The sequence below is a fragment of the Kogia breviceps genome, chromosome 18 (assembly GCF_026419965.1).
Source record: "Kogia breviceps isolate mKogBre1 chromosome 18, mKogBre1 haplotype 1, whole genome shotgun sequence".
In the NCBI taxonomy this organism is placed as follows: Eukaryota; Metazoa; Chordata; class Mammalia; order Artiodactyla; family Physeteridae; genus Kogia; species Kogia breviceps.
The window spans coordinates 40817744-40843993 of NC_081327.1; the positions used below are offsets into that span (position 1 = coordinate 40817744).

A 26250-nucleotide genomic window follows, 5' to 3' on the forward strand; every position below is an offset into this window, starting at 1 on the left:
GGGTGGGGTGCCCATATGTATTACGGATCAGCTAAACCAGAACCATTGAGCTCATTCTCAAGGGGGAGCTAACCGGACGGGAAGCTGGGACTGTGCTCGCAAACTGGGAGATACGTTTGTCCTATGCCTGATTTCCCCGGAGGAAAGAAGTCAGAGGGTGGGCAGGAGCAATGGCTCTGTGTCCTAGGGGCTGCCCCACCAAACTAGCAGGTGACCCACCTGGAGAGCGTTTGGAGGTGAGGACAGAACTAGGCTACCCCTCTCTGAATGAATATAGTGGGCTGGGGTGAAGCTGCACGCAGCCCACAGACCGGTGCTCATCTCCCTGTGAGGAGGCCGTCTGTTGGGGCGGGCCACCGGCCCTGGGCCCAACAGGACTAACACAGCGGACCGGCACCTTCCTTCTTAGCCCTCACCTGATCCGTGCGGGCTGGGCATGCGGGCATCTAAGAATCAGGTATGAATTTGGAGTTTTGAACTGGTCTAGACTAAGTTGTTTTTTTTTTTTTTTTTGCGGTACGTGGGCCTCGCACTGTTGTGGCCTCTCCCGTTGCGGAGCACAGGCTCCGGATGCGCAGGCTCAGCGGCCATGGCTCACGGGCCCAGCCGCTCCGTGGCATGTGGGATCTTCCCGGACCGGGGCACGAACCCGTGTCCCCTGCATCGCCAGGCGGACTTTCAACCACTGCGTCACCAGGGAAGCCCCTAGTCTAAGTTTTAATAACCATAAATAAGCACAAAATTGCTCTTTTTCAGGTTATGAGCTCCTAAAGGGGATTTGATAGCCTGGCAAGGGCGAGAAAGCCATTTAAAATGGTGACACCAGACAGATTAGGTTTATACCACCAAATTTAGACAATAATAGGAAGATCTGGGTGTGCCTTTTAAAGAGGTGTCAAAGGAAGCCCACTTGGACTTCCCTGTGGGTCCAGTGGTTAAGACTCCACGCTTGGGCTTCCCTGGTGGCGCAGTGGTTGAGAATCCGCCTGCCGATGCAGGGGACAAGGGTTCGTGCCCCAGTCCGGGAAGATCCCGCGTGCCGCGGAGCGGCTGGGCCCGTGAGCCATGGCCGCTGAGCCTGCGCTTCCGGAGCCTGTGCTCCACAAGGGGAGAGGCCGCGACAGTGAGAGGCCCGCGTACCACCAAAAAAAAAAAAAAAAAAAAGACTCCACGCTTCCACTGCAGGGGACAGGGGTTCCATCCCTGGTGGGGGAACTAAGATCCCGCATGCCTCCGGGCCAAAAAAAAAACCAGGAAGCCCACTTGCGTCCCCTAACACTGTAGGAGTGCTGGGTAGGGAGTGTAGTCCACCTAGTGCGGGCCACCCGCTTGCAAAGGGAGCAGCCTCCCAGGTCTCTAGGCGCTGCGCGGCTGGAGACTACATTTCCCGAAAGCCTTGGCGGTGATGCCCTTCGGCTCCTGGTTTGACGTATTCCGCCACTGACTGCGGCGCTCGTGGGAGAGGAACGTGGCCTTGGCGCCTGGCGTAGTCATTTTTGATATGCGCAGAGGCGAATGCGTGCCGCTTGGTGTTCGGTCCCTCTTGAGAAAGTGCAGAGGAGGCAAGAGCTTGAGCGCGCGCGAGGTATTTGCCCTGCACCCTGCTCCCGGAGCCAGGCTACGCTCCTCCCGTGGCTGCCACCAACCACCCACGCCCCATGGCTAGAACACGCCAGACCGAGACCTTGCGCTTTCTCCCCCACCCCGGCTCTGCCTAGTCGCCGGAAACTGCCATCTCGTATCACGTGATTTGCTGGACAATTTGGGGAGACGTTGAATCATAGGTAGTCTAGGTAAGTGGAGAAACTTAAGGTAACAATAGCTCCCCTCTCTGAAAAAAAAAGTGTGGCTTTTCCTGAGGGGCTGTAAGTTTCTGCTCCCCCGAAACACTGTCATAAAACCAGAAACACCATCTCCTCTTCCTCTCCTCCCATCTGCTGTCTTCCTCGGGACAGGAAGCCTCCTGTGCACCTAGGCTGGAGGGAGAATAATGAAGCCTTGAGTGAAGGGTTACACTCATGGTAATGGTAGTCTAGGTAATTAGGACCAACTCTTACATGGAAAATAACTTAAGCTCGATGAAACGTTGAAAAAAGAAAGGCATTGCAAAGAGCTAACAGGAGAGTGAAGAATTAAGGATCAGACTCGGAGAAGCAAGAGACTATAAGTCATAATCCCAACATTCAAAGCTGCTTTTACTTGAAGGTATTTGCTGGTGGAAAGAGACACCTGTGAAAGCCAGCAGTAAAGTTGGTGGACTTGCAGTATAAGGGGTAAAAGTGTTGAAAGCTGGGAGTCTGAATAATCACCCCACATTTGAACTGGGACCCCAAATGAAGACACCCTCAAGAAAATGTTAAACTGGAGATAAGCCCTGGCATAGACATGTCTCCCAAATTCAGGTTGTCTTGGAGGTGTAGAGATCCTCAGCCTTCAAACTCTGTAACATTGACCTAGTGGTGTGCCCGGGTGTCTGACAAAAGCAAATGAAAATGATCCTTAGAGAAAGGTATTATCATCTTAGACATCAAAGTATTCACACACTTCTTCTTTAGTAACTTCCAGCACATTCTCAAAGATAACCAGATACACAAGAACATAAGAAATCGTGAAAGAACACGCAGAATTAATAGACAACAAACACAGAGGTCCCAGGAGATTCCTCAGGTTGGTCCCAGCTCCTGTTACAAAGGAGGCGTCACGTCCCGGGCCCCTGGAGAAGCTCTGCTAGCGTGGCCAAGGCGCCCACCCAGCGTCTCGGCCCCCTCGGCGAAGGCCTCAGTTTTCCCCTCGATCTGTGGCTGAAACGTTGCCTCAGAAACTCCCGCTCCTCCTCCATCGGATGCGAAGGGCACTTCGCGGAGACCTTCAGCGGAGCAGGGGCAGGAACAGAAAGTCAGGGACCGGATGGACCCCTCGGGTTGCCTTGTTTGTTCAGAGGCGCTGAATGGGTTCAGCTGAGCTGCCCACATGACAACATTTCGTTTTAGAGGGTTTGGGGCAAGAGGCTAGTTGATGTACCATCCTGAGTTGTCTGCTGGCTCCCAGAGGCATTTGACCTTGCTCTGGAAAATAGAGAAATGGTCCTTTTCCTACTTACAACCAGCTGGGTCTAGAAAAAGATTGGGATTGTCTGATTAACAGGATTCAGGAAGCTTTTTTTTTTTTATTGGCAGGGAGGTGGCTTTGAACTCTTGGAATCAGTACCTGTGACACATCAGTTTCCTCTGGGAGGAGAGGAAGGGAGGTTGCACATGGCAGAGAATTACTGTAATAATTCGGCCATTCAGTTGTGTGAAGCAAAGGGAGCGTGGCTTGGTGAAGAGACACTTGATTAGCCTGTATATCACACGCGATCCACTCCTTTCCTAAGGGGAAATGATGGCAGTGAAGTCTTGAGCAAGATGTGTTGCTTGCTTCAGTTTCCTCTTTCACTGGGTGGCAGAGGATCTGGTGTATTTTGGGTCTCAAGGAGGCTGAGCATCTGCTGTGTTCCCCAGGCTCCTGAGAGCTGGCAGCTACTAAGTGTCTTCTCTAGTGTTAACACAACCATGTACATTTGTAGCAGCCCTGACTACTCCAGTTCGCCCCGAGGGGGAGGGAATTTCTTGTCTGTTTCCTTTGGGAATGGAAGTAATTGGAATCTTAACTGCATGCTTTCTCTTAGCCAGATCAAAATCAGTTAACAGTTGTGTGTGGAGTCTCAAATATGCCAAGGACACATCCAAACTCAGAAAGTAGAGTGGTCCCGCTAAGAGTTGTGTCTGCTTTAGCAGCAGGCCCTAGGGTTATTCATTGATCATTGCCAGGCATATTTTTCTTCCAGGGCAACACTGGCAAAAGATAGGGAGAGTGTTTTTGAGACTGCAAATCTTTAAGAGAAATATGTGCCTCATTCTGTCTTTCCACAGTATTCCTGCTCTTATCTGTAGGGTTCCTCCCCTGATAAGACCCAATTCTAGATGCCATTTTTTGCTCAGTGCTTGGATGGCCTTTCATATTTTACATTAAGTACATTAACAGCATCCATACTCTGCCCCTCTGTCAAGAAAGAGACCAGGGCTTCCCTGGTGGTGCAGTGGTTGAGAGTCCGCCTGCCGATGCAGGGGACATGGGTTTGTGCCCCGGTCCGGGAAGATCCCACATGCCGCGGGGTGGCTGGGCGCGTGAGCCATGGGCGCTGAGCCTGTGCGTCCGGAGCCTGTGCTCCGCAACGGGAGAGGCCACAACAGCAAGGCCCGCGTACCACAAAAAAAAAAAAAAAAAAAATTGACCTAGCAGTTTAGAAAAAATAACCAAATAGAATGTTTTTTTAAAAAAAGCTAATTTTAAAAAGACAGCTGTGTTTGACAGCAAATTAAACATAAAAGAAGAGAGAATGAACTGAAATATCGGTGAGAAGAAATTGTCCAGAAACTATTATTGCACAGAGACAATGAGATGGAAAGTACAGAAGACAAAGTAAAACACCTTAAGCCATTGGGTAGAAAGCCCAACATAAATTTAATCATATTCCCAGAAGGAAAATACAGAACAAGCTATATGAAAGACATACCAAGCTACAGATTCAAAAAGCCTAATGAAACTCAAGGAGCATAAATAAAAATAAGTCCACAACAGATACATCACGGTGAAACAATAGAATATAAAAGGTAAATGAAATCTTAAAAGCAATTAGAGAAAAAGATCAATTAACTTCAAGAAGTAAAGCATCTGTGGAAGCCATACGAATGGGGACTGAAATCTTCATTGTGCTTAAAATAACTGTCAACCTAGAAGTCTGTATATAGCTATACAGCTAAAAACGGTCAATACTTCTTGCTCTCTGAGTGACCTGGCGCAAACTTCTTTTAAATGGGGCTACCATTGTCCCACCTGTTGGGACTTATGCTAGGATTGAGTTAATATCTGTAAAGGACTTTGCTCCAAGACCGCTCGTAGTTGGTGTTCTTTAAAATGTTTGGTCCCAAGGTGAACAAGCTGGGATTGTGGGGGTGCTGCCCTTGCGGGGAACTCTCCCCGAGCGCGTCCTGGTGGGAACGAGTGCTGCAGGGTCCTCCTGCCCGTCTCTCGGCCCGGACAACGTGTGCACGCCGGTGGCCACGACGGGGCGGTGCCACACCGCAGGGAGTGCCCGGGAGGCCACAGTTCTTGCACCAGGTGAACCTGTTGCCGGCTTCCTCGCCTTCTCTTTGTTCTTTCCCTTCCCGCCTTTAAAGGATGCTGGAATTTTCGCAGCATCTAAATAACGATATACTCCATCCACAAGGGATGCCCCTGAGGGGAAGAGATCTGGAACACCTGGCAATAGGGCCGATCAGCGTCAGCGTCGGCTGTGGTGAGACCTGCAAATCCCAGGCAACCCTGTCGTAAATAATGCAGGAGGGGCTCAGTACCTCCGTGGGCAAAGTGGTTTTTTTTCCCACAACTTTTTCTTCAAAAAAATTTCAAACCAACAGAAACGTTTTCAAAACTGTACAATGAACAAACATTCATATATCTTTCATCTGGATTCACTGTCAATCCCATTTGCCAGGTTATTTACACACACATTTTATTTTATTTTGTTTTGGCTGAACCATTTTAGACCTACTTGCAGACATCCTGACACTTTACACCTAAAATACTTCACCCTGCATCTCCTAAGATCAAGGACATTCTCACACGCAGCCACAATACCATTATCACACCTAAGACGCTCAGCATGGATATAACTAAATACAATTAAATGATATACAGTTCCATATTTAAATTTCCCCAATTATTCCAGTTTTGTCCTGTATAGCTGTAAATTTGTTTTGTTTGTGATCCAGGACCTGATCAATGGTCACCTCATTTTTTCTTTCATGACATTTTTGAAGAGTCCAGGGAAGTTGTCTTGTAGAAGATTCTACAATCTGAATCTGTCGCCTATTTATTCTTTGTGATAAGATTCAAGGAAGTCTCTTTAGTGTAAATACTGCATAGGCCATGTTATCTTTTTCCCATTACATCGTATCAGGAGGCCCATCAGGTAGGCCTGGAGTATATTAGTGACACTAAGTTCGATCACTGGGCTACAGGTGACAGTTTCCTGTCATAAACAATACTCTTTAAACATTAACTCCCCATTTCCCCCTCTCTCCAGCCCTTGTCAATTATACCACCATTATACTTTGTCTTTATGATTTTGACTACTCTAAATACCTCATATAAGTGGAATCATACAGTATTTTTCTTTTTGTGAGTTGCTTATTTCGCTTAGAATAATGTCTTCAAGTTTTATTCATGTTATAGCATATTACAGAATTTCCTTCCTTTTTAAGGCCAAATAATATTCCGTGGAGTGTATTGGGTTGGTCAAAAAGTTTCTTTGGGGCTTTTCTGTAACACCGTACAGAAAAACCCAGAGGAACTTTTTGGCCAACCCAATATATACCACTTTTCGGTAATCTATTCATCAGTCAGACACTTGGGTTGCTCCCATGTTTTAGCTATTGTGAATAATGCTGCTATGAACATGGGTGTACAAATGTCTCTTCAAGACCCCGAAGACGGGCTTCCCTGGTGGCGCAGTGGTTGAGAATCCGCCTGCCGATGCAGGAGACACGGGTTCGTGCCCTGGTCCGGGAAGATCCCACATGCCGCGGAGCAACTAAGCCCGTGAGCCATGGCCGCTGGGCCTGCGCGTCCGGAGCCTGTGCTCCGCAACGGGAGAGGGCACAACAGTGAGAGGCCCGCATACCGCAAAAAAAAAAAGACCCCGAAGAGGGTCTTGGATAATTCTTAATTCTTTTGGATGTAGAATTGCTGGCTCATATGGTAATTCTATTTTTAATTTTTTGAGGAACTTCCATATTGCTTTCTACAGCGACTGAACCATTTTACATTCCTACCAACAGTGCACAAGTGTTCAAGTTTCTCCACATCCTTGTCAACACTTATTGTTTTCTGGTTTGTTTGTTTTTTTAAATTATGTATTTAATTTTTTTGGCTGCATTGGTTCTTGGATGCTCTGTCGTGCTGCGTGGGCTTCTCGTTGCAGTGGCTTCTCGTTGTGGAGCACAGGCTCTAGGCATGCGGGCTCTAGAGCTCAGGCTCAGTAGTTGTGGTGCACAGGCTTAGTTGCTCTGCAGCTTGTGAGATCTTCCCAACCAGGGATCGAACCTGTGTCCCCTGCATTGGCAGGCGAATTCTTAACCACTGTGCCACCAGGGAAGTCCCTGTTTTCTGGCTTTCGGATAGTACCCATCCTAATGGATGTGAGGTTATATATTGTAGTTTTGGTTTACATTTCCCTAATGATCAGTAATGTTGAGTATCTTTACATGTGCTTATTTTTCATGTGTTCATATGACTTCTTTGGGAAAATGTCTATTCAAATCTTTTGCCCATTTTTGAATCAGGTTGTTTGTTGTTTTGTTATTGAGTTTTAGGAGTTCTCTATATATTCTGGATATTAATCCTTTACCAGATATATGCATATATATGTGTATATATACATGCATATATATGTATATATACATGCATATATGTGTACATATACATATATATATTTAAAACCTGAAAAACAGTACTAGAGATTGTTTATGGATACATGCATATGGAGTAAATATATAAAGCTGTGTACAGGAATGATCAGCAGTACATTCAGTGAGTGATGTTTGGCGCAGAGGGTAGGGATAGGGTCAGGTGCATAGGAAGCTTCAACCATAGCTGATGAGTTTTATTTATTAGAGTAGGTCATGGTTAAATGGATGTTCATTATGTTGTTTTCCCTTTTTGTGTGTACACCTGAGATTATTTCACAAATTTTTAAAAAACAAAATATAGGGTTTTTTTAATGTTTATTTATTGGCTGTGTTGGGTCGTTGTTGCTGCCTGAGGGCTTTCTCTATTTGTAGCGAGCGGGGCTACTCTTCATTGCGGTGCGTGGGCTTCTCATTGCGGTGGCTTCTCTTGTTGCGGAGCTCAGGCTCTAGGTGCACGGGGTTCAGTTAGTTGTGGCTCACGGGCTTTAGAGCGCAGGCTCAGTAGCTGTGGCGCATGGGCTTAGTTGATCCGTGCATGTGGGATCTTCCCGGACCAGGGATGGAACCTGTGTCCCCTGCGTTGGCAGGCAATTCTTAAACACTGCGCCACCAAGGAAGCCCAAAATGTAGTTTCTTAAGGAAAAAAAAAAAAAAGCTTTAATTTATTGAGCAACTACTAGGTTCAAAAAGCTTAACATTCATTATCTACTTTAAACCTCACTTCACCCCTTTAGTCATTTGCCACCACTCTGCCCTGTGTCTACTCCACTCCAGTAACACTGGCCTCCCTACTGCCTTTTTTTTTGGCGGGGGGCGGCTGTGTTGGGTCTTTGTTGCTGTGTGTGGGCTTTCTCTAGTTGCGGTGAGCAGGGGCTACTCTTACTTGTGGTGCGTAGCCTTCTCATTACGGTCGCCCCTTACTCAGCTCCCTTCAAGGTGAGGAACGTGCCTGCAGAGCGGGCGCGTTTGGTGGGGCCGGACTAAGAGTGCGACCAAGGCGTGCACGAGGGCTCCATCGCCCCTTCCCTCTCCGGGGATCTCCGGAGTAGCTCCCACCGGCCTCAGCACATGGGAATCGGCGGTCACCGACCTAGAGCAGGCCGCCACTCGAACTCCCCTCCCCCCCCAGTCCATCCCCGCTCCCCACGCGCCTTCTCCGGCTCGCCACTCTAGGCGCTAAACTCTCTCCGCCCCGGCCCCACGTGCGCGCGTGCTCGGGTGCTCTGCCCGGGAAGAGCTGGCGGGAGCGGCGACGGCGGCGGGAGGTTCGGTTGTCGCCCGTTGCTGCGTGGCGCCGTGCTTGTTGCCCACCATTGCAGGTCAGGCTGCGGGAAGCGAGGGCCGAGCCGGGAATGGGGGCGAGGGTGCGAGGGAGCGGGAAGCTAGGGAGCTGGGGCCGGGCGGGGCACGCGGCTCGAGAAGAAGAATGGCGAGCCGAGGGGCGGGGAGCGGGAGAGCGGCGGGCGGGGGAGGGGAGGCCGGGAAGGGGAAGGGGAGCGGGGAGGGCCGTGCAGAGGGGAGGGCGACCCAAGAGGGGCCCCTGGTAGGAGGGCCGGGAATTTGGAGAAGGGAGCAATGTGGAGTCGGAAGGCGGAGGGAAGGAAGGGAGCGAGCAGGGCGGAGCGGGAGAAGGGCGGAAGGAGTGGCCGAGCGCAGGCGGAGGACGGAGAAGGGGGCGGCGCGAGCTGGAACCTCGAGGTTTGTGCGGAAAGGGGCTCTTTCCTGGGTGGGGAGATAACCCAGCACGGGATGCTTGCGAGAGTGGGGTAGGATTGGAACCCAGGAAGTAGCGGGAACATCAGAAAGGGGACTTAGCGGGGGACAGGACTGTGAGGTTCCTTCGAGGGGACATTTTAAGTCGTGGGGGAGAGGCTGCTGGGAGCGGTAATTGGGAGGGTGGATGAAAGGAAGAGACAGTCTGGAGAGTGATCCAGCTTCATTTGTGGGCGGAGTGAGAAACGAGAGAAGAGTGGGGTGGAGTCGGGTCCTGGAGGAGAGAAGTACTTAAGAATTGAGGGGTAGATATAGGGATCGATTTGGAAAATGAAGGTGGTAGAGGAATAACGTTTAAAGACTAATCTTTGGGAGGAGGATGACCGGTTTGGAAAGAGTATTCCGGGGGTTGGGAGGTGGAGGAAGGCAGTTTAAAGAGTAGTTTCCTTGGGAGGTAGGAGAAAGGGTAAAGCAGCTTGGTGAGAGGTCCTAGAGAAAGTCTCTGGGGGTAATTTGGAGGAGGGTGGGGAAGAGAGGGGAAGCGGATGGAGAAGTCCCAGAAAGAGAGCGGAGCTAGAAATAGGAGGTGTTTGTAGGTCAAATTGAAGGGAGGGGAGGGGGTTGGGGAGGGGGTGGAGAAGATGGGGCTGGTGGGAGGGGAATCCAGTACAGAGGGAGACCTCAAGTAGAGCTATAAAGGAAGGGGCTTTGGGGAAGATAGGGTGCCACAGCAGTAGGAGAAGGAAGGGTAGAGGGGGCCACAGAGTAGCAGAAGATGCAGAAAACTGGAGTAACTCAGATCAACCGAAGCCATCTTTTCTACCCATTGTCTACAAATACCAGTAATTGATTCCCTCCTCATGGGAATCTTAAAATGTGATGGGAAAGTAAAAAAAAAAAAAGTTTGGCCAAAAAGTTCGTTCGGTTGTTTCAGTAAGATGACTCTAGTAGGGCTTAGTTGTCTTTAACTTCATTCAAAACAAGTTTGCTAGATTTTATTGTGGCAGCATTTTTAAAAACATAAAAATTGGTGAATTTTTGTGTAGCCATTTTAATATTGAAGATGGAAGAAAGAAAGCAACATTTTTGGCATATTATGCTTTATTATTTCAAGAAAGGTAGAAACGCAACTGAAGCACAAAAAAAGATTTGTGCAGTGTATGGAGAAGGTGCTGTGACTGATCGAACGTGTCAGAAGTGGTTTTTGAAGTTTTCGTGCTGGAGATTTCTTGCTGGACCATGCTCTACAGTTGGGTAGACCAGTTGAAGTTGATAGCGATCAAATTGAGACATTAATTGAGAACAATCAACGTTATACCATGCGGGAGATAGCCGACATACTCAAAGTATCCAAATCAAGCGTTGAAAATCATTTGCACCAGCTTGGTTACGTTAATCACTTTGGTGTTTGGGTTCCACGTAAGTTAAGCGAAGAAAACCTTCTTGACCGTATTTCCACATGGGATTCTCTACTTAAACGTAACAAAAATGTTCTGTTTTTAAAACAAATTGTGACGGGCAATGAAAGTGGATACTGTACGGTAGAGGTCGCCGGGCAAGTGAAATGATCCACCACCAACCACACCAAAGGCCGATCTTCATCCAAAAATGGTGATGTTGTGTATATTGTGGGATTGGAAAGGAGTCCTCTATTATGAGCTCCTTCCAGAAAACCAAACGATTAATTCCAGCAAGTACTGCTCCCAGTTAGACCAACTGAAAACAGCACTTGATGAAAAGTATCCGGAATTAGTCAACAGAGAACGCATAATCTTCTATCAGGATACTGCAAGACTGAATGTTTCTTTGATGACCAGGCAAAAACTATTACAGCTTGGCTGGGAAGTTCTTATTCATCCGCCATATTCACCAGACATTGCACCTTCGGATTTCCATTTATTTTGGTCTTTACAAAATTGTCTTAATGGAAAAATTTTCAATTCCCTGGAAGACTGTAAAAGACACCTGGAACAATGCTCAAAAAGATAGAACGTTTGGGAAGATGGAATTATGAAGTTGCCTGAAAAATGGCAGAAGGGGGCTTCCCTGGTGGCACAGTGGTTGAGAGTCCACCTGCCGATGCAGGGGACACGGGTTCGTGCCCTGGTCCGGGAAGATCCCACATGCTGCAGAGCGGCTGGGCCCGTGAACCATGGCCGCTGATCCTGCGCGTCCGGAGCCTGTGTTCTGCAACGGGAGAGGCCACAACACTGAGAGGTCCGCGTACCACACACACACAAAAAAATGGCAGAAGGTAGTGGAACAAAATGGTGAATACGTTATTCAATAAAGTTCTTGGTGAAAATGAAAAGTGTGTCTTTTATTTTTACTTAAAAACGGAAGGAACTTTTCGCCCAACCCAATATTATCCACTTTATAGATAGGTAAACTAAGCTCAGAGGAGTGAAATAATTTGCCCAAGGTCATGTAGCTAATAATGGTAGAGTCAGTTCCATCTCACACTCAGAATAAAGCCCAAGTTCTTTTGACAAAGAGCTACAAGGACCTCTCTGATCTGAGCCCTGCCTGCCCCCCTAATCAACTTAAACACAAGTTTATTCCTACCTCAGGGCCTTTACACCTGCTGTTTTTTCTCCAAAACTGCTCTTCACTGGGCTGGCTCCTTCTTACCCTTAAGGTCTTGATTCAAATATAAGGCTTCTCTGATAACACAATGACTTTTTGTCTCTTTAACCCCTTTTAGTTTACATGTTGTATTTTTTGTTTGCTTACTGTCTAACATCTGTTCCCACTACTCCCACCCCTCATGAGGACAGGGGCTTTGCCTGCTTTGTTCACTGCTGTATCCTTAATGCTGGCACGTAGTAGGTGCTCAAGAAATATTTGCTGAATGAATGACCTTACAGGGAGGTAAAACAGTTAAAAACAATCTAACTCGGTTCTTTGGGCATCTTGAAATAACAATTCTTGCATGGTGAGCTTACGAAGTTTAAAAGAAATAAAAGAAGTCACAAGGCCTAGAACCACAGGATATATTTTTAAAGAAATGAGAGTTTCTATTCTCGCACCACTCACAGGCTGGATCTGGGGGTGTTCACAGGGCTCTGTGCTCTGAGAACCCTTTGTCTCCAGAGAAGGAGGAACCCTGGCAGGAGGGGTGAGCAATCCACCAGCACCACTATTTGGGTAATAACTAGGCATTTTCTTCCCAGGCTTGTTCTGCTGCTCCCCACACCCCTTCCCGCAGGCAAAACTCTTCTCTATTTAACCAGGAACTGGAGCTCTCTGAAGACCCTGCAGGTCAACCATGAATTGAATAAGGTGTGTCAGGCAGAGAGAGCGGTACTTGATGAGGGAGGCTGAGTTCTTGTGATCTTGGACAAGGAAACTTTTCTTTCTCTCCCCTTTTTTTTTGCTGGCGGGGGTTGGCTACCATGGGGGTTTGAGTAAAGAGAGTTGAATTAATCATCTCAGTTCCAAGCCCAGCCCACTCTCTTAGTTGGTTTGTACAAGGCTTCTCGCTGGTTTTATTATTAATTCACACATTCATTCATTTCTTTTTATCCCTATCCTCCACTCCCATTACCCTCCTTCCCCATTCCATTTAATAAAATACCTCTGAATTTGTGTGTAGCTTTGTCAAATGTATAGTGTTGTCTCGTGTGAATGTGAATTTAATTTTTTAATTTAAAAGGATCTACTATAAATCACTTCTGTTTCTTACTGTGGTAGCCAGTAAGAAACTCTGGTTTTCATATCTTTGAGCATTCCCCTCTTGCATTGCATAGAGGTGACTCTATTCAACAAATAGGATATTGCAAGGATAACAGTGTGTGCAAATTCCAAGGCTAGGGGATGAAAGACATCACAGTATCCTCTTTCTGTCTCATTGATCACCCACTCTAGGGGAAGCCGGCTACCATGCTGTGAGGACACTCAAGCAGCCCTATGGAGTGGTCTAAGAGGAGCTGAGGCCTGCCAACAGTTATTACCAACTTACCAGCCATGTACGTGAGCCATTTTGAATGATTCTCCCGCCCCAGTCAAACCTACAGACGAGTACAGCCCCAGCAACACCTTAACTGCAACCTCATGAGAGATCCCAAGCCAGAGCCAGTTAGTCAAGCCACTCCCAAGTTCCTGACCCACAGGAGCCTTGTGAGATAATAATGTTTGTCTAACTTTCATGTGTCACAGCATATTCTTTTTACTCTCACCATTTAAAGATGTAAAAATCATTCTCAGCTTGAGCTGAGCTGTACAAAAACAGGTGATGTGTCACATTTGGCTCACAGGTCTCTGTTGACTCACAGTTTGCTTAGCTGTTTTGAATTGTTGCATAATTGTTCCATAATGTGCCTTCACTATATTTTGCATATTTACTCCCAGTGAAGGGCATTCAGTTTATCTCCTACTCCCAGCTACCACAGACAACAGCTGCCACGAACATCCTCGGCCTTGTGGGAAGGGCCCTGGGATATTTGTCCAGGAGTGGAATTGCTGGGTTTCAGGGTCTTAGTCTACACTAAGCAGTGCCACATGAGAGTCCCATCTCCCCATGCCCTACCAACACTTGGTGTTATCCAACTTCCTAATGTTTTCTAGTCGGTGACTTGGTTTCTCCTCTTTGTTTGGCTTGCATTTCCCTGATAACTAATGAGTTTGAACATCTCTTTGCCTAGTAGCACACATTTAGGTTTCCTCTCTAAGCTGCCTATTCATGTTTTCCCCCATTTTTCTATTAGATGTTTCTGACTTTTTCTTATTGGGAAGACTTCCCCTTCCCAGGCCTCAGTTTCCCCATGTGCACCACAGTTACTTATAGGGCTCTCCTGAAATGCCATCCTTGTTTCTGAAATCCCTACAGCCTATTTCAAATAATGAGAATGTGGCTTGGGGTTGAATTTTTATATATATTATCTCATTTAAGAAACCAGGGGTTTATTGGGGAATTATAACTGAGATTTCTGGGTTCTGAGAGGTTGATGACCAGTCCAGGGCCACCCAGAGGAGTCATGGGGTTGAGCAGATGCCTAAACTGAGTTCCATTAGGAAGAGTTGGGACTGCAAATCAAAATATGGCAGCAAACAATACTTCTCTTAGGTCAAGTTGGAAATGGTGTTCCTAAATGATAAGAGGAGACGAGGCATTGGAGAGCATGGGGCCTTCTTTTCCAAGCTGGCGGAAGTGAAACTATTCATAACGTTTCTTAGGGGCAGTTTGATGATTATGTGCCAAAAGCCTGAAATGCCTGCACATCCTTTGACTCAACGAATTCCCTAGGAATTTGTCCTGAAGCAGTAATTGGTCAAAGATGAGGAACATGTTTGGTGGTGGGGAAACAAAAGCACACCTAAGTATCCCACTTCAGGAGATGGAATACTACCTATGCATGTGCTATTTTAAGAAAGATGTTCTAGGGAATTTCCTGGCAGTCCAGTCGTTAGGACTCTGTGCTTTCTCTGCCGAGGGCCCGGGTTTGATCCCTGGTGGGGAAACTAAGATCCCACAAGCCATGCACAGCAAGGCCAAAAAATAGATATATATATATGTTCTATAGAAGGATTTCTAATGCTAGAGAAAGATGTTAATAATTCAGTTACGGTGAGGGGAGGGGAGGGATCAATTATAAAACGATGGATAGGGAATGATCTCATTTTTCTAGGGAAAAATATGTAGGAAGGAAATCACTGGGAAAATACAGTGATGTATTGAGTGCTTGCTATGGGCCATACACTGTTTTTAGTGCTTTTTATAGCCTCATTTAATTGTCACACAACTCTTTGAGTAGGTGCTGTTATTATTCCCATATTACAGGTGAAGAAACTGAGGTCAGAGAGGTGAAATGAGCTGCCGGAGGTCACGCAGATGGTGAGTGATGAAGCCAGGATTTGAAGCCAGGCGCTGGCTCCAGAGTCACCCAAAATAGTCCCCATGGTCACCTCCATGTTTACATCTGAGGAGTGAGACCAAGATGATCCTTATTCCCTTTATCTGGATTTCCTGATTTTTCTGCAATTAATATTTTTTCTACAATTAATATTTTAATATTTTTAAAAGCTCTCTTGTAGTGGTCGGTGCTTTGAAAGTATGAAAGAGGAGAGAGTTTTGGGGGGGAGGTGCTGTGTAGAAAAAAATCAGGAACGGGATGGGGCTTGGCTCACCTCAAACCCTACCCAAGCCCCAAACCCTCTCTCTTTTCATTCTCAAAAATATCAAGGAAGTCAAAGGTCTGATATCTGCTGTGTGACCTTGGACTGGTTCCTCACCCTTTTGGAGCCCTTTTCGAAATACATCACATGGATTGAATTTCTGAAGAAGCCTCCCTGTCCTCCTCCCCACCCCCAGTCCTCCCAGCACCCTGAGTGAGATGTAAGGAGGAACAGCCTTGCCCAGTGGTTCTGAGAAGGAAAGGAGAGAAAGGGACAGGGAAGACCACGGGGCGGGAGGGAGGGGAGGGATAGGGTGTGCAGAGAGGAGGAAGCTGGCACCAGAGGTGCAGCAGGGAGGGACAGGTCTAGGGAGGGGTCCCCTCCTGTCATCTCCTCTCCCCTGGGGCTTCGAGGAGTGAGTTACCCAGTCTCTGAATGAAACTCTGGGAAAGTCTGTGCTGCAGTGAGCACTGGACAGGGAGTCCAAAGACCTGGGTTCTGCTCACATCTCACCATTGGTTACCTGTGTCCTAGTCAGTACCGTGTCTGAGCCTTGGCTTTCTCAGCCATGGAAGGGGCAAATGCCTGGCTGGTTGTGACAACATGAGGAAAGGTGCTTTGTGAGAGGCTAAGCAACTGTGTGCTATGTCAGGGGTCAACAAACTACGGCATTACTTCTGTGGTTCCTTTTTAGCAGCTTTATTGAGATACAATTCAAATACCACACAATTCACGCATTGAAAATGTACACTTCAGCAGATTTTAGTATATTCACAGAGTTGTGCAAGCATCACCATGATCAATTTTTCGTCGTGCCCCGAAGAACCCTTTAGTTATCACCCTCCCCCGCCCCAGTCCCCTCAGCCCCAGGCAACAACAACTCTGCTTTCTGTTTCCAGAGACATTTCATATCCATAGAATCATAAATATGCCATCTTTGTCTGGCTTCCTTCACTTAGCATGTTTTCAAGACTCATCCGTATTGTAGCATATGTCAAACTTTGGTTCCTTTTTATGGTGAACAATATTTCATTGTATGGTTATACCACATTTTGTTTATCCATTCATCAGTTGATGGGCATTTGTGTTTTTCTTCTACTTTTTGGCTGTTATGAATAGCTATAAACTTTGATGTACACATGTTGTGTGGATTTATGTTTTCATTTATTTTGGGTATATACTTAGCAGAATTGCTGGGTTAAATAGTAATTATGTTTAACATTTTGAGGCAACACCTGTTTTTTGTTTTTGTTTTTTTTTATTTATTTATTTTTGGTTGCGTTCAGTCTTCGTTGCTGAGCATGGGCTTTCTCTAGTTGTGTCGAGCGGGGGCTACTCTTCTTTGCAGTAGGCGGGCTTCTCATTGTGGTGGCTACTCTTGTTGCGGAGCATGGGCTCTAGGCACATGGGCTTCAGTAATTGTGGCACATGGGCTCAGTAGTTGTAGCTCGCGGGCTTAGTTGCTCCACGGCATGTGGGATTTTCCCAGACCAGGGCTTGAATCCGTGTCCCCTACATTGGCAAGTGGATTCGTAACCACTGAGCCAGCAGGGAAGTCCCAACACCTGTTTTTATATAGTCCAGGAGTTAAGAATGGTTTTTATGTTCTTAAATGATAGGGAAAAAAATCAAAAGAAGAATAATATTTTATAACGTGAAAATTACACAGAAGTCAAATTTCAGTGTCCACAAAGGAAGTTTCACTGGACAGCTGCTTTCATTCATTTATGTATTCTCTATGGTGCTTTTGCATTACAGTGGCAGAGATGAGGAGTATGACAGACCATTTGGACTTCAAGCCTAAAGTATTTACTGTCTGGTCTTTTACAGAAAATGTTTGTCGACCCCTGAACTGTGTGTTGGTATAATTAATTATTGTTTGGTGGAGGCAGCTTGGGTATGCTGCCTTGATTGGAACAGGACTCAGGTTGCCAGGTCCTGGCCTATGACCATAAAGGGATGAGAGCTCCTATCTAGCCCCATTTTTTGGATTGAGAAACTGAGTCCTGCAGGAGGGCCCAGGCTCATGCAAGCTGAGGGGGAAGTGAGGGCCTAGCTTTCTTTTACTCCTTGGCAGCCTCCTCACCTTCAGCTAAGAACACCCAGTTGTGAATAATTCATGGCTAATGTTTGCAGATCACTCCATCTTGTCAGAGCACTTTGATCATCATTAATTTGTCAGAACCTGGCTCTGGCTGTTGCCTAATAAAACAAAAACATAAGTGGCTTTGATGTCGCCATTCCTAAAACTGAAGGTTCCGTCTCCATAGCAAGGCTTTGTACCCGCAGATTCTTTCTCTCTGCCCATCACCTCATCACCTCTCAAAGATTTACTGTTTGGGCCTGAAAGTCAGGTTTCCTGAAGGAAGGAGGGCAGTTCCAGGGTTGGAGCCCAGTCCTCATAGCAGAGAAGTCACATCCCCTCTCTGCCCCTTAGTGTCTTTGTCGGGAAGATACTAGTAATGATGCCTATCTCTGGGGTTGTTTGTATTTGTAAAAGTGTTCTGAAAGGAGCCCTCATACATTGTTGGTGGGAAGGTAAAATGGCACAGCCATTGAGGGACCCTCCCAGTTCCTCAAATGACTAAATATAGAGTTACCATATGACCCAGCAATACCATTCCTATGTATATACCCAAGAGAGATGAAAATGTGTCCATGCAAAATCTTGTACACAAGTGTTCATAGCAACATTATTCAGAATAACCAAAGAGCAGAAACAACCCAAATGTCCATCAGCTGATGGATGGACAAATAAAATGTGGCACATCTATACAATGGAATATTATTTGGCCATAAAAAGTAAAGAAGTATTGATACACGCTACAAAATGGATGAAAACATTACATTAAGTGAGAGAAACCAAACACAAAAGACCACATATTATATGATTCAATTTATGCAAAATGTCCGGAATAGGCAAATCCATAGAGTCAGAAAGAGATGAGTGGTTGCCAGGGGCTGTGGAGGATATGGAGAGTGACTCTAAATGGACACAAGGTTTCTTTGTGGGGTGATGGCAATGTCCTAAAATTGAACGTGGTGATGGTTATACAACTCTGTGAATATATTAAAAAACATTGAATTGCAGACTTAAAATGGATGAATTTTATGGTACGTAAATTATACCCCAATAACACTTTTTAAAAAGTGCTCTGAAAACTGTAAAGTGATGAGTATGGTGTTACTCACATGCATAATAGATGACCTGTCATAATGGATGGAGCTGAGTATTCTGACCTGTCAGTTTAGGGTACTTCCTAAGACTTTTGAAATTGGAGACACCTGGATATCTTCCTGTACATTATCTCAGGCAAGTCATTTAACTCTGAGGCCATCTGTAGAATTGGGACAGTAATCTCTGTCTCTTAGGATTGTTGTGACAATTAAATGAATACTGTAGGAACATGCTGAGCTTGGTACTTGACACCTAGTAGATGCCTAGTGAATGATGATGACTCTTCCCACATTGAGTTACCTGACTCTTCCCAGCCACCCCAGGGAGCGAGTCCGTGCTCTTCCACTTTCCTCAGAATCTACTGTTTCCAAATCTTGCCTGATCATAAGAATTACCAGGAGCATCTTTTAAAAATACAGATTCCAAGGCCCCACTTCGGACCCATTGATAAGAATCTGTATTTTTAAAAACTCTCCGGATGAGTCCTATAATCCGGTAAATTTGGGAATAAGGCTGGTCCAACCTGGAAACATTTTGCTTCTTATTTATACCCTTCCACAAACCCTTATTTTCCATTGTTTGCTGTTTCACCCTGACTCACTTTTCTTTGCCAAAGATCCCTCTGTTTAAGAGCTCATGCTCTTGACTTCAATAATAACGCCAGCATGAGAGTTTATAATTTCCTCATACTTTAATTCAGGGCAAAGATTGATAACATTAACAATAACAGCAATAGTGAACCTACATGTGTTTGGTGCTCTGCAGGGGTTTCCCAGGCACCTTTATGTTCTCACAGCAGCCTTGTGAGTAGATTTAAATAAGTTAAATAACTTCTCTCTTTTAGGAGAGAGTGGCAGAGTCAAAATTGAATATACTTATATAAAGCACAAAATTAGGCAAAACTAATCTCTGTTTTAAAAGTCAAGATAATGATTACCCTTGGGTTGGGGGTTAGGGACTGATGGAGGTCAAAAAGATTCTTCGGGGGCAGGTCATGTTTTGTCCCTTATTCTGGCTGTTGGTAGCACGTGTGTTCATTGTCACTTAGGATCTGTTCACTTTTCTGTATTTGTGTTATACTTTGATGAAAAGTTTAAAAGCATAGCTGTGCTATATGATCCTAATTTTAAAAATATGTATGTATACATTTGCACAGAAAAAAGAATAGAAGGAAACTAAATCGAGGGACATTTTATAAAATAATTGGCCTAGACCATAAAAAATGTCAACGTCAAGAAAGACAAAGAAAAAGCAAAAGAATATATACTGTGTATCACAGGGAATTAAACCCATTATCTTGAAATAACCTATAATGGAGTGTAATCTGCAAAAATATTGAATCACTGTGTTGTACACCTGAAACTAACACAATATTATAAATCAAATATACTTCATTTAAAAAAAGAAATAACGACAAAGACTGAGACACTATTCCAGTTTAAAGCAGGCTAAAGTGATAGGACAGCTACATGCAGTGCAGGATCCTGGTTTAGATCCTGGACTGGGAAAAAAATTACATACACACACACACACACACACACACACACACACACACGGCTGATTGATAAATTTAAATATGGACTACAGATAATAGTATTGTTACAATGTTAAATATCCTGAGTTTGCTCTACTATACACTGAAGCATTTAGGGGTTAAAGACCATAATGTCTCCAGTTTAATGTCAAATTGTTCAGAAAAATGCATACACACATACAAATAATTATATGAAGAGAGAAAATGAGAAAGCAAATGGTAAACAACTGGTTGATATAGGTAAGGAGTTTCTGAGAGCGTCTTGTACTAGTCTTTCAACCTTTCTATAAGTTTGAAGTTACACTTGTCCCTTGGTATCCACAGTGGATTGGTTCCAGTACCCCCAGCAGATACCAAAATCCACAGATGCTCCAGTCCCTTGTATAAGATGGCTCACTATTTGCATATAATGTACTCACATCCTCCTATATACTTTAAAGTCATTTCTAGATTACTTATAATGCCTAATACAATGTAAATGCCATGTAACTAGTTGCTGGGCACGTGGCAGATTCAAGTTTTGCTTTTGGAACTTTCTGGACTTTTTTTTCAAATATTCTCAATCCGTGGTTGGTTGAATCCTTGGATGGGGAGCCCATGGATATGGAGGGCTGACTATATATCAAAATTACAAATTACAAAAAAAGATGGGAAGGGCAAGACAGCCACATAAACTTTCACTCTTCTGGGATTAGTACTAAAAAATAAAATAGTACTGATTTTTCAAATAGCCTTTAAAAAAGTAATAAAATAGTGGTACAGTTTCCAGGAAGTGAAAGAAAATGGAAGGAAATACACCAAGTGTCAGCTGTGCCCAGGTGGTGCTGTGCCCTGCTGGTGACATGCAAGACTTAAGGCACTAGGTAGCTTGGATTTGAATCCAGACTCTGCTGCTTACCAGATGTGACAGCCTGGGTGATTTACTTAAATTCTCTGTGCTCCTGTTTCCACCCCTCCCCTATGCAGTGGGGCTAGCAGTTCCTGCTCATGGGGTTATCACATGAGTCATGGGAGTATGAAGCGTTTGTGAGAGTGTGGGCACACACTGAGGCTCATGTAAATATCAGCCATAATATCTGGTTGGTGGGATTATGAGTGGAAAAGTCTATGTATTTTGCTTTGGTTTTGTTTTGTTTTTATTGACATTAGCATTATATTACTTTCAGGTATACAACATAATAATTTGCTATTTGTATATATTGTTAAGTGGTCACCACAATAAGTGTAGTTCATATTCATCACCACACATGGTTACACATTTTTTTCCTGTGATGAGATGTTTTAAGATCTACTCTTAGCAATGTTCAAATATGCACTACAGGATTATTAACTATAGTCACCATGCTGTATATTACATCCCTTGACTTATTTATTGTATCACTGGAAGTTTGTTCCTTTTGACCCCCTTCACCCATTTCGCTTACCCCCCACCTCTGGCAATCATCAGTCAGTTCTCTGTATCTATGAGTTTGGGTTTTTTGTTTTGTTTTTAGATTTCACATACAAGTGAGAACACATGTTATTTGTCTTTCTATGTCTGACGTATTTCACTTAGCATAATGCCCTCAATCTGTGTATTTTTTAAACTGTGTCAACACACAGTAATTTTGTAATCACATCAACAACAAAACATCAGTCTGATGGCTCAGCTTTTCCCTCTTGGACCTCTCTCTATGTCTCCTCTCCCCCCACATCCTCCTCCTCAGCCCCCTCCCCTCTGCCCACCAGATGGCATTCCTCACTTCTTTTCCCAAAGAACTATAATTAAGGTTTTACTCTGTAATTGCCATTTCATGGTTCCCCATCTGAAATCATGCTCCCGCTTGGCCTGGTTTCCATCTCCTTCTCAGCCTTGGGAAGCAGAGGCAGGATTCAGCAGAGCCCAGGATGTGCCTTGTGCTCTAAGAATGATTGAGCTCTAGTTGTTGAGTATTCACTCTACGAGTGAATACTCAACAACTGCGTGTGCTCAGCCCTTTCCCTACATTACCTTGTTCGATCTTCACAACAACCCTATGAGGAAACTGAAGCTCGGGGAGGTGGAATAAATCATCCAAAGGCCTCACAGATAGTTGGTGGAGCTGGCCTTTGAATCCACTTTGACCTGGCCTCAAAACTGGCAGATGATACTCCTACTTCCTCAACTGACAAGTATATTCTGAACTCTCCACACCAGGCATCAATGCTCTAGTGGTAGTTTATATCAAAGCTGGCCATGCTCATCCCTCCCTGTATCCTTACCCTTTGTAGTAGGACTTTGCACCTCCTCCATCTAAAAGGTGGAGTCTGGGACTTCCCTGGTGGCACAGTGATTAAGAATCCGCCTGTCAGTGTAGGGGACACGGGTTCGAGCCCTGGTTGGGGAAGATCCCACATGTCGCGGAGCAACTAAGCCCGTGCACCACAACTACTGACACTGCGCTCTAGAGTCTGCGAGCCACAACTACTGAGCCCACGTGCCACAACTACTGAAGCCCGTGCACCCAGAGCCCGTGCTCCGCCACAAGAGAAGCCACCACAATGAGAAGCCTGCGCACCACAATGAAGAGTAGCCCCAGCTTGCTGCAACTAGAGAAAGCCCGCAACTAGAGAAAGCCCCCACACAGCAATGAAGACCAAACGCAGCCCCCAAAAATAAATAAAATAAATAAATTCAAAAAAATAAAACGTGGAGTCTATTTCCCCAGGCCTTGAATCTGGACCAGCCTTGCTTTGGCCAGTAGAATGCATCAGAAGTGATGGTGGACCACACCTAGGCCCCGAGAAGCCTTGTATGCTTCTGTTCTTTCTCTTGGCACACTGCCTTGTCCATGAAAACAAGCCCAGGCTAGACTGCTGGAACATCATGACCTAGTCACCCCTGCTGCCCAGCCAAAAGCCAACCAACTGCCAGACATGAATGAGACCATCCTAGACCTGCCAGCCACCCGCTGACGTGCTTGCTAACTGACTATAGGTACATCAGTGAGCCCAGGTGAGATTAGCCAAGCCTGCTTACAGCAGCAGAACCACCCAGCTGGCCCACAGACTCATGAGCAATTGTTTCAAGCCACTGAGTTTCAGGATGGTTTATTATACAGTAATAGCTAACTAATACAGCCCTTTAAAGAGGAGACAAAGTGGGAGGCTGTTGAGATGACTCCGGTGTTCTAGAGGAAAGAATTCTGACTTAGCAAACATCTATTTAATGTTTACTGTGTGCTAAGCATTTTAATTTAACCCACACAACAACTTTATGAGGTAGGTACTTCTTTTGTCCCCATTCTACAGATGAGGAGACTGAAGCAGAGTGGTAAATAATTTGCTCAGAATCTCATAACTAGTAAGTGTCAGGCATTCCACCAATTAGCAGGTCAAGATGTGGGAAACAGGAAGTGGAGTCCAGAAAGCTACCTTGTGAACCCACTGGGGGCAGAAGATGGGCATTCAGAAACCTGATGATGGAGGTATTTCCCCACTGAGCTCAGTCAGAGAGTGATACTCTGGGGAAATGGGTTGCTTAAAGAGACAGAATAATAATAATTCAATTTATAAATATTGGTTCTTTTCTTAAACCTTATTTATATTTATTAAGTAAATAAGAATCAGGAGCAAACCAAAAGGTACACAGTTAGATGTTGTGTTATTCAGCATTCTCCAGAGAAACAACCAATAGGATGTGAGTATATAGAGAAAGAGATTCTTCTGAAGGAGTCGGCTCACACAGTTGCAGAAGATTGGTGAATCCAAAATCTGATGGGGGAGACCAGTTAGGTGAGGACTCAGGAAAGAGTTGAAGTTCGAATCCAAAGGCAGCCTGCTGACAAACCAGGAAGAACCAGTGTTGCAGATGAAGTCCAAAGGCAGTCTGCTGGCAGAATCCCCTCTTGCTCAGGGGAGGTCAGCCATTTGTTCTCTTCAGGCCTTCGACTGATTGGATGAGGCCCACCCTCATTATGGAGGACAATCTGTTTTATGCAAAGTCCACCAATTTAAATGTAAATCTCATCCAAAAACACCGTCACAGAAACATCAAGAACTATGTTTGGCCAGATGCCTAGGCACTGTGGCCCAGCCAAGTTGACACATAGCATTAACCATCAGAGATGCCAAGAGAGGTGGTTAATGCCACTGAAGAGCAGAGTCAGAGCTGGCAGAGAAGTGACCTGTGGACTAGTCACATGGAGGTTATTGGTGACCAGAGTGGATTCACTGTAGTGGATAAGTCAAGATTAGCTGGTGGGGTTTGAAGAAAGAAGGAGAGAGGAGGGACAGAAGTTGAGCAGAAGCTCTCTTGTGGAGGGAAAGCATGGCATGAGGCAGTAGCTTGAGGAAAAAGTGAGGGTTGTAGGTGGGCTGCCTAGTTTGCTTTTTCTAATGGAGATGCTAGAGCAGTGTATTTTTCAGATTGTAGGTTTTGATCCTTCACTGGGTCAATTCGGTGAGTGATAACCAGCACTTAAAAAAAAAAGAGCAGAAAAGAAGCAGTAGAACCCATCATATGTAATAAGAGTAAGCATTTTTTCATGAAACTTTTGTGTCCTGACTTCTAACACCATAGATTAGTTTTGTCTATACTCAAATATATGTGACTGAAATCACCATGCTATGTATGTACTCTTCCCTTTCTGGATTCTTTTTTTTTTTTTTTTTTTGTGGTACGTGGGGCTCTCAACGCTTTGGCCTCTCCCGTTGTGGAGCACAGGCTCTGGACGCGCAGCCTCAGCGGCCATGGCTCACGGGCCCAGCCACTCGGCGGCATGTGGGATCCTCCCGGACCGGGGCGCGAACCCGTGTCCCCTGCATCGGCAGGCGGACTCCCAACCACTGCGCCACCAGGGAAGCCCCGGTATTGTGTTTTAAATTTCAAATTCCCCTTGTTCATTGCTGATATATAGGAAAGTGATTGACTTAAAAAAAAAATAATAACCTTGTGCCCTGCAGCCTTGCTATAATCACGTATTATTTCCAGAATTTTTTTCCTTGATTTTTTCTGATTTTCTACATAGATGATAAGGTCAGCGCTAAACAATGACAGTTTTATTTCTTCCTTCCTAATCTGTATCCTTTTTATTTCCTTTTTTGGGTCTTATTGCATTATTTAGGACTTCCCGTATGATGTTGAAAAGCAGTGGTAAGAGGGGACATTTACCTTGTTCCTAATCTTAGTGGGAAAACCTCAAGTTTCTTACCATGAAGCATGATGTTAAACTTCAGATGATTTGTAGATATTATTTATTCAGTTGAAAAAGTTCCCCACTATTCCTAGTTTACAGAGAATTTTTCTCATGAATGGGCATTGAATTTTGTCAAATGCTTTTTCTGCATCTATTGATATTATCATATGATTTTTCTTCTTTAACCTGTGGATGTGATAGATTACATTAATTACTTTTCGAATGTTGAACCAGCCTTGTATACCTGGGATAAATCCCAATTGGTCATGATGTATAATTTTTATACATATTGGATTCAATTTGCTAATGTTTTGTTGAGGATTTTTGCGTCTGTGTTCATAAGAGATGTTGTTCTGTACTTTTCTTGTAATGTCTTTGGTTTTGGTATTAGATTAATGCTGGCCTCATAGAATGAGTTAGGAAGTAGTCTCTCTGCTTCTATATTCTGAAAGAGATTATAGTGAATTGGTATAATTTGTTCCTTAAATGTCTGGTAGAATTCACTAGTGAATACATCTGGGTCTGATGCTTTCTCTTTTGAAAGGTTATTAATCATTTGCTCAATTTCTTTAATTGATATAGTCCTATTTAGATTGCCCACTTCTTCTTGTGTGAGTTTTGACAGATTGTATCTTTCAGGGAATTGGTCCATTTCATCTAGGTTATCATATTTGTGGGCATAGAGTTGGTTCATAGTGTTCCTTGATTATTTTTAATGTCCCAGGGATCTGTAGTGATGTCCCCTTTCATTTCTAATATTAGAAATTTGCATCTTCTCTTTTTTTTCTTAGTCTAGCTAAAAATTTATTGATTTTATTGATCTTTTCAAAGAACCAGCTTTTAGTTTTGTTGATTTTCTCTATTGATTTCCAGTTTTCAATTTCATTGATTTCTGCCCTAATTTTTATTATTTATTTTCCTCTCCTGATTTTGGATTTAACTTTCTCTTAGGGACTTCCCTGGTGGTCCAGTGGTTAAGACCCTGCGCTTCCACTGCAGGGGGCACGAGTTCGATCCCTGGTCGGGGAACTAAGAGCCTGCATG

At 44.8% G+C, this 26250-nt stretch overlaps 1 protein-coding gene and 1 long non-coding RNA gene across 22 annotated transcripts in view; one reads left to right on the forward strand and one right to left on the reverse strand.

The window, feature by feature from the left end:
* The window catches only part of ZFP90 (ZFP90 zinc finger protein), a 221291-nt gene that overhangs the window by 106254 nt on the left and 88787 nt on the right, over positions 1 to 26250 (forward strand). For 3 of the 21 annotated variants that reach the window (XM_067019798.1, XM_067019789.1, XM_067019793.1), the window contains exons 1-3: positions 8704 to 8830; positions 13092 to 13192; positions 15004 to 15057. The exons of 8 other annotated variants lie outside the window; for them this stretch is intronic. Coding sequence is in view for 3 of the 13 variants with exons in the window: in XM_067019789.1 (XP_066875890.1) it covers positions 15055 to 15057 (3 nt within the window). In the remaining 10 variants the exon portion in view is untranslated. Of the gene's footprint in view, positions 1 to 1439; positions 1794 to 8514; positions 8831 to 13091; positions 13193 to 15003; positions 15058 to 26250 lie in introns of those variants that run through there. 10 more of the 21 variants (XM_067019800.1, XM_067019801.1, XM_067019799.1 and 7 more) reach the window with 9 other exon arrangements.
* Positions 7810 to 9122, reverse strand: LOC136793084 (uncharacterized). The gene is made up of 2 exons (XR_010837845.1): positions 8395 to 9122; positions 7810 to 8144 (listed from the first exon to the last, which is right to left on the reverse strand). It is a non-coding gene; the product is annotated as an uncharacterized lncRNA (long non-coding RNA).